The sequence below is a fragment of the Ursus maritimus genome, unplaced genomic scaffold (assembly GCF_017311325.1).
Source record: "Ursus maritimus isolate PB19 unplaced genomic scaffold, ASM1731132v1 scaffold_19, whole genome shotgun sequence".
Taxonomy (NCBI): domain Eukaryota; kingdom Metazoa; phylum Chordata; class Mammalia; order Carnivora; family Ursidae; genus Ursus; species Ursus maritimus.
In genome coordinates, this window is record NW_024424341.1 from 1,773,550 (window position 1) to 1,785,934 (window position 12,385).

At 57.8% G+C, this 12,385-nt stretch overlaps 1 protein-coding gene across 1 annotated transcript in view; it reads left to right on the forward strand.

The window, feature by feature from the left end:
* CA5A (carbonic anhydrase 5A) overlaps positions 1-8,766 on the forward strand; it is a 31,212-nt gene extending 22,446 nt beyond the window's left edge. Inside the window, exons 6-9 of the mRNA XM_008702691.2 lie at positions 53-208; positions 2,530-3,828; positions 6,989-7,444; positions 7,528-8,766. Of these exons, the coding sequence (XP_008700913.2) occupies positions 53-208; positions 2,530-2,667 (294 nt within the window). The 3' untranslated portion in view covers positions 2,668-3,828; positions 6,989-7,444; positions 7,528-8,766. The remainder of the gene's footprint in view (positions 1-52; positions 209-2,529; positions 3,829-6,988; positions 7,445-7,527) is intronic.
* The last annotated feature ends 3,619 nt before the right edge of the window (positions 8,767-12,385 follow it).

Here is a 12,385-nt window from a genome sequence, read left to right on the forward strand (position 1 = left end):
CCCCCCCCCCCCCGCTGCCTAAGACCTGACGCCTGTGCTCGTGCCCTCCCAGGGTGCGCGGGCCGTCATGGGCCCCTTCCAGCCCGCCCGTCTCCTGCCCGCCTGCCGGGACTACTGGACCTACGCGGGCTCCCTCACCACGCCTCCGCTCAGCGAGTCGGTCACCTGGGTCATCCAGAAGCAGCCCATCGAAGTGGCTCGGAGCCAGGTGAGCTGCGCCTTGAACGGGGGTGGGGGGCGGGACTGAAGCCTCACGTCCCGCTCAGGGCCACCAGGATGCTGGGAGCAAGTACGCGGGAGCTCGGAGAACCCTGACCCTCCGGCTCCGTCTGATCTCCAGCGGCTTCGAGTTCAGACACGGCAAGTCTCCCTGATGACACATGAACAAGGTCAGGGCTGGGCTCTGTTGTGTGCATTGGGCTAAAGTCACTTTACAAGAAGAACTGGGACGTGGGTCCCCAAGATGGGACTTCAGCAGGTATTTGCAGGTGAGCAGATTAACCGAGAAAGGAGTGCCGTCCATGAATTTTGCAAAGCCATCAAGGAAGTAAGAGCACTGAAGGAAAGAGAGTCTAGACTTTGTTCCAATCCTCTGGGTGATAAAACAGTAAACAACTGAGATTGCTGAGGTTTCTCTCACGGGCTGCACTGAGTTATACGCACTGAAAATTCCAGAACGATTACCCCAGTCAGCTATTGCTACAGCCATGCTGTTCAACAAACCACCCCAAAACTCAATGGCTCCCAACAAGCACTGTTTTTCCTGCTTTGGGTCTGTGGGTTGGCTGTGGATAGCAGGGTGGTTGGGGTTTGGGTCGGGCCCAGGGTGTCTCGTGCTCCTTAGACCAGTGGCTGCCCAGAGCTGGTTTCCACGGTGCATGACAGAAATGCAAACACCAGCAGACCCCACACGCTCCCATCCCGTTGGCCACGGCACGTCCCAGCGGTGAGGTCCACGGGGCAGGGAGGAGGTGAGCGAGCACTCACAGAGCAAGCCCTAATCCCGCACACAGACTTGCACCGCAAAGTTAATGCCGGCTGTCCCAGGATTTTTCAGGGGTTCTCGCTTCCTTCTTCTTCCTGTTCTAAATAGTCTTTTCCCCCCTAAAGCAAGTAGATATTACTTGTTTACATTTTGAAATCTTAGAATATCTTTTTCTCTGGGAATGTCGAGAATGCGGAGACGGCCTATCTGTGCCGGGCCTGCTGAGTCCGGGGGTGACGGACACACAGCCCATGCGCCGCCACGGCCCCCGTCCCCGCCGGCCACGCGTTCTCTTTCAGAGGCTCCGGCCTCGCGATTCTATGAATTCTCCTGTGCAAAAGTCAGGGAGTGACGCCGTTTGCTTTGGAGGACAGAACCATCCACTCTTCTCCCCAACCAGAACTCTTAGAGACACAAGGAGGACGACCCTGGCCAAAAAATGGCCCCTGGTGACGAGGACCCCTCAGTCACCCAGCACACACGTAGGGAGCACCCGTACATGCCTGCTATGGCAGCCGAAGCAGGTGGGAAGTGGGCAGCTGCAGGTGCAGTGATGGGGGACATCGAGGACGGTCTCCGCACGCTGCCGTCGGGCGGGGATAGAAATGCGAGCTAGTTAAGACGGGCCAAGTATTATTCAGCAGTGCAGAGCAGAAGCCCCTTCCCTGAGCGGGGGAACTGGGGAGGGGGTGCGTGCACCCCCTCGCAGGGTGGGAGCGGGAGAGAAGCTGCCGTCCTGAGTGCGCCAACAGCAGGTGCAGGGCAGGCGCGTACCGGGTGGGCTTGCTGCGCCCGAGCGCCCGGGAGCCTGTGCCCCCCATGCCGCCCACGACTCTGGGGGGGCTGCCAGCTCGCTGCGCGCGTGGTCACTCTGTAAACACAACCCCAGCTCCACGGGTCACTGAACATGGCAGCGATCCCTGCGTGGCTCCTCAGTATGTTCTGACAACAGATGACGTGATAAAATTGGACTTCCAGCTCCCTCAGCAAGAAGCGAATCAAGTGTTACTTCCTGTCGTATGTGTTTGCTCGGCTTTTACGTTACAGGCGTCCGTTAACGGTTGCCGTAGTGACTCCCAAAGTGAGTGGCTTAAGTAGACAATCTCTGTCATTATGCCCCAGAGCTGCCGAGGGTCAGGATATGGGGTGGTTCTGGCTTGGGATCGCACGTGGCCTTGCAGTCAGATGTCCTGTGGGGCTCTGAAAGCTTGAGCCCAGCTGGAGGCTCGTCGCCAAAGCGGCTCACTCCCGTGGCCGGCAAGCTGCTGCTGGCTGTTGGCCAGGGGCCTCGGCTCCTCTTGCGGGAGCCACTTGGGTGTCCTCCCAACATGGCGGCTGGCTTCTCCGGGGAGGGATGCTGGAGGTGGCTCCTCGCTTGGGTGTCCCCTCCGCCACCTCGTGCTGGCCTTGCGCGGCCATCCCTGATTCAGTGTGTCGGGGCGAGAGTGGGGTGCAGAGCACGAGTGCACACGGCAGGAGGGCCGTCTGGGTGCTGGTTCACGCCGTACCTGCACCCAGCCCACTCTGGCTGCTCTCCATTGCAGCTGGCTGCCTTTCGCTCGCTCCTGTTTTCTGCACTTGGTGAAGAAGAGCATTCGATGGTGGACAACTACCGTCCACTTCAACCCCTGATGAACCGGAAGGTCCGTTCATCCTTCCGGGCTGTGGAGGAGGGCATCTGAGAAGACGTTGCCTCTGAAACTGAAAAGAGAGAAAGAGATCATTGTTTCAGTTGCTGCGCTTCTCAGTTGCAGGGAAAAGAAACCACTTCAAAGAAGCCTCCGTAGGGTAGGGAACGGAAATGTGGGACACGAGGTATCTCGGGGCCCACGGCGGTGCCCGAGCAAGCCCCCGCCAACCGCTGACCCATGGCCACCCGCCCGGCCCCTGTTGTCCGCGCTTCCTTGTCTCAGACAGGCGGCCTCTGTTTCTCCACACGCAAGGCCACCGCGTGCTTCTCAAGGGACTGGGACCCACGTGCATCTTCCCTGCCTCCGGACTCCTGGGCGTCTCAGTGTCCACAGCATCTGCTGAGACAAATGACCACAAACCGGGGGGGCAGCTAACACGACGGGAACGTGCTGCCTCCCAGCTCTGGAGGCCAGAAGCCCAGTTTGAAGGTGTCGGCCGGGCTGGTTCCCTCTGGAGGCTCGCAGGGAACCATGGCTTCCTGGCCTGTCGCGGCCCCAGGGGCCGCCTGCGTTCCCTGGTTCCCTGGTTCCCTGGCTCGAGCGCCCCCTCCCCCCCAGCTTCACGGCCGAGGGCTTTTCCAACGTGGCCGCGCAGGACCCAGTGCCGTTTAGTTCTGGTCATTCTGGACGGTGTGTAACGGTTTCTCACGGTGGGGTTCTGGTTTTTGTTTTTTAACGGTGGTGAAACACACACCATCTTACCCATTTTCAAGTGGACGGTCCGTGGTGTTTACTGCGTTCAGAACGGTGTGCAGCCGTCTCCCCCCACCCGGCCCGAGCTCTCTTCATCCCATGGAACTGGAGGCTGTCCCCCACGCGCACTCCCTGCCCACACCCACCCCCAGCCCTCGGCGGTCACTGTGGCCGCGTCTGTCTCCGCGATGCTGACTGTGCTAGAATAAAGCATAGTGGAACCACGTAGTGCTCGTGCTGTCGTGGCTTCTTTCACTTCGCGTCGCGTGCCCCACGTTCACCCATCTTACAGCTGTGCTACAGTGACTGACAAGGGCGTTTTTATTCCTGAAGCATCACAGATATTCCCCTCTGGTGGGAACGCAACACCACAAACCCCCCCAACATGAGCCTCCTGCCCAGCGTGCCGTGAGACACGTAAGCACGTGCGCGTTTTCGTCTTCCTTTTATCCCCCTGAAGTAAGTACATGTTACTTGTTTACCTTTTAAAATCTTAGAGTATCTTTTTCTCTGGAAATGTCAAGAATATGGAGACGGCCTGTCTGTGCTGGGCATTCGGAGTCAGGGGGTGACGGACACGCAGCATGTGTGCCGCCACGGCCTCCGTCCCCATGTGCAAAATACAGATCCACTGAGGAGCAGCCAAAAAAACCCATTTCATTTTGGGGAGATAAAGAATAAGTAGGCTCCTTACCGTCTGCAAATAGCGTCTCGGATCAAGGAGGACGCATGATACGGATGTGGTTTGTCCTGGCAGAGATCTGCATTTTCCCCCAGTCTCCGAGCTTCCCGTGGTGTCCACAGTTTACAGTCTGGCTTTGGGCGAGTCGAGGCTCCGGCCCCTGCCGCAGAGAAAGCAAGCCCCACTTCTGCATGCACTGTCTTCGCTGGGAAAGCACACCCTCACGGTGCCCGTCCCGTTCCCAAGCCTGGTCCGGATGCAGCACCACGGGCCCTCGGGCGCTCACAGAGCCCGCAGAGGCACCCCCACTCCAGCAAGCCCGGGTGCGCGGGTGATGGGGGCCCTGGCTGTGCGCCCGGGTGAGGAGCTGGGCGAGGACGGCTCCAGTCGCTGCAGAAGGACGGACAAGGAGAGGATAGTGCAAAGTCCGGTTTGGACCAAAAGTATCTCTTGTCTTCTGGGGAAATGTCACAGGGCCTGAGTCCTGAGTGAGGTGGGCTTTCGTGCACAGGGTGGGCGTCCTGTGGTGGCCATACAAGTTGCCCCAAACTCAGTGGCTTCCAACAATGTGTATTTGTTGCCTTACAGTCTGGAGGGCAGAGGGCAGAAGTCAGGCACGGGTCTCAGGGAGCGACAGTCAAGGTGTGAGCGGGCTGGTTCCTGCTGGAGGCTCCCGGACGGAGCTGTTTCCTGGCTTCCCCAACAGCCAGAGGCGCCCCCGTCCCTTGGCTCATGGCCCCCCTCCGCCTTCCAAACACATCGCTGCCACCAGCTTCTGCCTCCATCACCCCACTGCACCTCTGACTCGGACCCTCCACCTCCCTCTGATGAGTACCCTGTGAGTGCACGGGGCCAACCCATCGTCCAGGCGCATCTCCTCACCTCCAGATCCTTAATCCCATCCGCAAAGTCCCTTTGCCATGGGAGGTCACACATGCACAGGTCCCAGGGATTAGGACAAGGATGCCTTGGGCCATTGTCCAGCCATCACTGCGGTGCGTGCAAAACCACACTGAGACTGGGCTCTTCTCGAGGTGGGGGGAGGGGACAGATTGAGAAAGGTGCTGGGGAAATGCAGGGGTGTGAGGGAGGGATATTGACAATGCTCCACAGCTGCACTGTCCGACAGCCCTTCCTGTAATGGTGGAATGTTCTAGAACTGGGCTGTCCCATAGCACTTTCTGGGATGGTGGAATGTTCTAGAACTGGGCTGTCCCATAGCACTTTCTGGGATGGTGGAATGTTCTAGAACTGGGCTGTCCTATATGGCAGCTCTTGGACGCACTTGGCCAGTGAGCACTTAAACTGTGTTAAGTGCAGCTGAAGAACTGAATTTCATTTGTACATAATTTCAATTACTTGAATTCAAATGCCACCCATGACCGGCCAGTGGCCACCATGTTGGACAGCACAGCTCTCTAACGGGACCTGGGCAGGTATATTTCCTGGCTGCCCACTTGAGAGCTCAGGTGTCTGAGGCCCTGCAGACAGGACGTGCGGCCACCTGGGATGTCAACTCCGGCACCTCTGTGGGCATCACAAACTCCGTGCCAGCAGGTGACCGGCGCCTCCAAGGGAACATTCCTTTACAACAGAAATGGATTAAAATAAACATGTTTTGACTCTTACAAGGGCTGAGTTTGGTGGTGATGCTCGGTAAGAGAGGATTGGTTTGAAGCCGTCAAAATAGATCTTGAAGGAGAGACTCACCAAAAGGGACATGTTTCTGCTCCCCGTCTAGGCTGACGTCCCCGGGCACTTCATTCGTAATTGAGAGGAGTTTACCTAACAGTGGAGCACGCCACTTCCAGCAACCGGCACAGCTCGGGTGGTGTCCCCAGCCCTGACCCACGAACCAGGCCCTGGGCTGTTTTCATGCCTCCGAAGTCCTCCCCCGCACCGCGTGTCCGACCGCCTGGGACCAGCCCTCACCCCCAAAGCCGTTCCCTTGCTCTGGGGAACTTTCCACCATCCCAGAAAGTGCTATGTTCCATCCAAAGAGCTGCCCGCTCAGGCCCCCCACAGCTTCCAAGAATCACGCTTGCGGGCAATGAAGGCATGTCGGTAACTGGAGAATGGGGATTCTGGGGGCAGAGAAAGGCCCCGGTGTGCTGGGGGGCCTTGCGAGAGGAAGAGAGGGCCCCAGAGCCCGGGCTCGGTTCACCCGCCCCACGGTAATATCATGTCCCAACCGGAATTCCAGGAGCAGGTGGGAGAACTTTCATCCTCGTTGTTCACGCTGATATAAGCCCTTCCTCTCAGTGCACGGACGTCTTTGTCTCCTGGTAGGTGTTCTCTTTTGTCAGTTATTTTTAAAAGCCGGCGTTAACCCCGGGACACGGAGACTACCCCGGGAACCACACCGAGCCTGGATGCATTGTAGGGAACCACAAACACCCCGAGAGGAAAGACATGGCTCTCAGTCCTCAAAGCAATGGTACAAAAAACAAACACAGACGCTCCCACTCCCTGTCCTGAGTGGCCGCCAGACGCGGAGGTCAAGGTCCGCGGGTTTGTGGGACCGGCTCTCAGTGTGGTGTGACCACGGCTGAGGACCGTATTGTGGAAACCCTGGCCCAAACTTTAAAGCTCAAAGACTCCTCCCTGTGCTTTTATGTTATTTTCTCATTTTTTTAAATACAAATGTGTAAGAAGTGCCGGTTCCTGGCAAATTGCCCTCCGTCCCTCCCCTCCCCTCCCCTTCCTGACCCGAAAACCAGAGATGCTCACTCCTGGTGGGCCGCAGGCCTGACTGAACCCCCTCCACACTGCCCCTGCAGACAATACCCACTGCGAAATCTTTGGCGGACGGCCCCTGCCCGCCTCCCCCCTGCAGTCTGCACCAGCCAGGAGTCTGGGCCCCTCTCTCCCCCGTCTCCCCAGCCTGGACATCCTGCTCTCCCACCCGCTGCCCTCTGCTCCTCCTTCTCTCTGCAGAAACACCTGGAACATGAGCCCCCTCCCCCAGAGCCCCTGGCCTTCACCAGGTTTCCTCGTCCCGTGTGCTTGGCCTCCTGCTGAAAGGTGCCCACCGACTCCGTCTCAGTAATCGGCACCTCCACCCTCGTGCTAAGGCCAGCCCCGAGGAGCCGCTCACAGCTCCTGGCCCTCGCTCCCCTCATGCTGGACAGCCAGGGATCCTGTTGGTGGCAGCCCTAGCCCTCTCGTGCTCTAGGTCCGCTCGCTGTGTTCCGTGGTCTGTGCCGTGGCCCCAGCTGCCTCACGTCCAGCCAGAATCGCACCGCTAGCCTCTTGATGTCACCCCTTCTTTCCAGCTCTCCCTGCTCCCGCCTAATCCATTCTCCTCCTAACACATCTGCACCCCGAGCTCCCTTCCACGTCGACCTCTGAGTGCGGGGTCCTCTGCTGCACTGCCGTCCCACAGCTGTTTGAGTGAGTCCTCTTCTTCGTCCTCCTCCCTGCAGCCCTCCAGCCCTGCGCTTGGGTGGGGCATTCATCCTGTCTCTGGTCCACAGCTTGTGTCCCTGTGAGCGTGGTGTCCTCATCTCCTCGCTGACTTGCAGCCCAGTATAAACACTCGTCTACGGAGACTGAATGAGGCGCTCCGATCCCTGACACGCAGGTGCTGCCGTCTCCAGGTCAGCCATGTGTGCACTGGCCTCAGGGCCTTGGGTCGTGCTGTTCCCTGTCCCGGGAACTCCCTTTCCCTCCTGGTTCTGCTCATAAACTTCCATCGTGCAAGGCTCAGCCCAAGGGCCTCCTGGGCCATGATTCTTTCCTCGGCACCTCCCCAGAGAACTGACCCTCTCCTCTGTGCTACTGCATGTCCTACTGATGTGTGTGACAGCGAGTGAGGGAGAGTGTGAAGCAGCATGGAACAGTACAGAGAGGACGTGGAACAGCATGGAACAGATACGAAGGAGCACGGAACGGCATAACCAGCATGGAGCACCATGGAATACATAGACATGGAGCAGATATGAGCAGCATGAAGCAGCACGGAACAGCATGGAGCAGCATGGAACAGACATGGAGCAGCATGGAACAGACATGGAGCAGCATGGAACAGCATGGAATAGCATGGTGCAGCATAGAACAGCATGGAACAGACATGGAGCAGCATGGAACAGACATGGAGCAGCATGGAACAGCATGGAACAGCATGGACAGCATGAAGTAACCTAGGTGTTTGGCCCTTAGCATAGAAAGCGTTGTGTAGGGTGGTGAACAGTATCCTCCTGGAGATTTCTGAAGTATGGAACTGAATTCTCACCTCCCCAAATCTACCTTTCCACTCTGAGTCCTGTACCTGACCTGGTTGTGTGGCCTCTGCCCAACGGCCACTGTGCCCAAAACACAGAGGAAGAGCCAAGTAGCCTGAGCGAGCAGCTCTGAAAACCGTGGCCACCAAGACCCTGCAGTGTTGAGAGCTAACACAAGGCGCACACCCCAGCACTGGCACGGCTTAGCGCCAGGTTGTAGGTGCACGATGGGTTCTCCCAACGAGCCAGGGCAAGGTGGGAGCAAGTCCAGTGGGAGAGTCAGCTTGTCCATTGACGAGCACACACATTCTGCTTACACGCCTGCCACTGAGCAGCGAGATGGCCGGCTCTGAGTCCTTGGAAATGTTAGAATGTATGTCAACAGGAAAAGAGCTCTTCTGTTTCCGCCATACTTAAGATACGTTCACCGACTGCTGCATTGAAGATTAAAGCTGTGTATTTTTTCAATGTCAAGATTATACTCTATCAGAATTTCCTGTGTCAGTTTGGGAATTTTTTTTTCTTAGTAGCACTGAAATAGGGAAACTGTTTTAAAGTAAAGTGAAATCTTCTGATCCTTTTACTAAATTCTGGAAATTCAGAGGGGGCTGCCCTACAGATGTTCCAGGTCCCTGAACACATAAACACAGATCAAAGGTATAGACGTCAAACAGCAGGCATATAGTTCAGCCTTTACATCCATATCCGCGGTTCCACAATGAAACACACAGCTTCCCCGCAACGAATGCTCAACAACCATTTATCAAACACCCCCAGCCAGCGTGCACCGCAATCGGGATACTTCCGTGAACAAAACAGCAAAGCACACTGGGCCCAGCCCGGGCAGAGCGTGCATCAGCGGGGAAGGTGGTGCAGAGATAGGGGATGTGATAAGCAGGTGTGGAATATGCTAGAGGTGATCAGGACTCTGAAAAGTGCAGAGAAAAGGCAGGGAACCAGGTGCCTGGGTCAGGGTGGGCCTCACTGAGAAGCCCACATCTGAGCAAAGGTTTGCAGGAGGTGAGGAAGTGAGCCTTCCGAATACTGAAGGATGGTTCTAGAAAGTCCCAGAGCAGCAGAGAGACCAGCATGGCCAGATGAAGTGAACAAGGGTCAAAGTGGCAGCAGGGGAGGGCAGAGGTCCAATCAGAGGGGACCAGAGCCAGGGGGGCCTTGGGGGCCATGAGAAGTGGGGCTTTGCCCCGAGGGGAGAGAGAACAGTGACAGAGCGGGGTGTGTATCACTCATGTTCCAGATGCAGGCCCAGTGGTGAACCACACCAGCAGGGGGGTGGGAAGCACTGGATGCTGGAGACATTCATGCTGTGATTTCCACCCCCCTGGCTGTAGGAGCCAGAGAACGTGGGGCACCAAGGGTAAGGTCAAGGCATTGATGTACAGCTCAGAGGACGGGATTCGCTCCGCTGGCCTGGAAGTCTGGGGCAGAGATTGGGGGGAGAAGGTGGAGGGAGCCCCCCACCCCTTACCGCTCTGACTGTGCCCCCGTGGCCTCAAGGTGGGAGAGCTACACTTTCAATTGGCCTTTTCCTTTTTCCACGCCCCACTCACTTCTAGAACTTCAAAAGGGCCGAGTGCAGTGACAGATGCATGTGTGCACTGCACTGCTGCGTGGAGAGGGTGGAAATGTCTGGGGTCAGACCCCCACGGGCAGGTGCAGCCCAGGGGCTTGGGGAACCATGGCGGCATTGGGGCCCAGTGGGCAGGGCCTCGTCCTGAGGCCACCTGGGTCCTCCTAGCTGCCCTAGGTGGGGGGCAGAGGCAGCCCAGACCTTCCTGCACTGTCCATGTCCACTTGGGTTGGGAGTAGGAAAGGGAACAGGACAGCTCTCCCTGCCACTTCCTTCTTGTGAGCCTGAGCTGGCCGCGGGAGGTGGGCTGACTGCTGGGAGCTACCTCCTTCCCCCCTGCACTCCACGATCGAGGCAAATTCCCGGTATGGGATGGCCTGGCTGTGGCCAGTCTGAGGCGGGAGGAAACCCTGCATGCTCACATCTGTGTGTGCAGGTCCCCATCGTGGAGGCTGCCCGGCGGACCACTGCCTCAGTCCGTCTGTCCCTCCTTCCACCAGAAGATGATTCTGCACGGATGTGCTCTCCCAGCTGCTGGAGCCTTTGCCCCCTTGGTCAGACGTGCCCACAGGGAAGGCCAGGCCCCCACGGAGCTGGGTGCACAGGGACCAGCGGGTACTCAGCAAGACGGGGACTCTGGGGGACTGTCGGGGGACAGGTTAGGCTGGCTGGCTCTACCTGCACCCTTGACAGACCGGCACAACTGGCCAGGTCCGAGAGGGGCCAACGCACAGGTGTCCACCCTTTCTAAAATATCTCAGGACCAGTTTAGGCTGCGACAAAGCACAACACGCTGGGGTCTCTCCACACCAGACGTTTATTCTTGCAGTGTTCTGGAGCCCGGAGTCCAAAATCAGGGCCTTGTGTTCGGGCTCTTCCTGCCGCTGGTGTCATCCTCGGTCCTTGGCCATCCTCCACTGTCACTGTGTCTGGTCTTCACACGCTACCTTCTCGTAGGGACACCCATCACACTGGGTTGCGGACACCCATATTTCCAAATGAGGTCACATTCTGAGGTCCTGGGGGTAGGACTTCGATCTGTTGTTTTAGGGGGACACAATTCAACTGACATCCATGAAATAGGGTGGGGGCCACCTCCCAAGTGAGCCCGTGCAAGGAAGTACAGGACAGAGGCCCAGCACTGCTTGCATATTATCCATGTGAAGAAATCAGATGAGCACCCAAATGTCCAGCCACTGTTCTGACTTGTCCATCAGGCCTTTGGGGGTAGACCCCCAGGAGAAGCCCTGAGTCCCATGCCCAGACCTCTTGGGGGGAAGGCCCGATTGGCTTGGGTGGTCAATAGTTTGGCTGGTTGACTGTGCCAGAGACTGGTGGGGCCGCTGACCAGCTGGCTGCAGGGCTATCCAGTTGCTGGCTGGTCCAGAGAGTCTTCTGGAATCGTCAGTTATTGCAGGAGGGGAGACACATGGTGGCGAGCAAGACAGACGCATTTTCAGAGGCTCCTCAGCTGCCTGACCCAGAAATTCCTGCCACTGAGATCACACCCAGACAAGTGACCACACATGGACAATGACCACACTCGGACAAGTGACCACACCCAGGCAATGACCACACCCAGATCAGTGACCACACTCAGACAAGTGATGACACCCAGACAGTGACAAATGACCACACCCAGACAAGTGACCACGCCCAGACAAGTGACCACGCCAGGACAAGTGACCATGCCAGGACATGTGACCACACTCAGACAAGTGACCACACCTAGAGAAGTGACAAGTGACCACACCCGGACAAGTGACCATGCCAGGACATGTGACCACACTCAGACAAGTGACCACGCCAGGACAAGTGACCACACCTAGAGAAGTGACAACTGACCACACCCGGACAAGTGACAAATGACCACACCCGGACAAGTGACCACACCCAGACAAGTGACCACGCCAGGACAAGTGACCACACCTGGACAAGTGACAAGTGACCACACCCGGACAAGTGACCACACCCGGAAAATGACCACACCAGGACAAGTGACCACAGCAGAAGACGCAGTGAGTATGGCGCTAGAACCACTTCGTCCCACGTTTCCTCGGACACACATTCCAGCTCAGCCCACGCCGGGAAAGAAAGTCAGAGGCTGGGGGCCTGCACCGCCCCCCCAGTCCCCTGCGAGTCCCGGGAAGATCACCCTTCCGGTGAGGCGCTAATCCTAGCTGCCGCCGGGAGGCGGGGCTTCATCTCGGCTCCTCCCACCCACCTGCTTCATCAAAGAGAAACTGAGTCTCCAAAGCCGGGTGGGGCCCTGCCTGCTGAGCACCATTAACCACAGGGGCAGCAGCCACATGTGAACCCAGCGCCCCTGAGTCCAGGCTGGCTCCCTTTTCTTGAGGTTAAAATTCACGTGACTTAAAACTGACCCTTCGCCGTTTTACAGTAGACGGTTCAGCGGTGTTTAGCACATTCACCCTGCGATGCAACCACCACCTCGGTCTGGTTCCCCAAAGAGAACCCGCCATCAGCAGTCACTCCCCCCCCCCCCCCCCCCCCCCCCCCCCC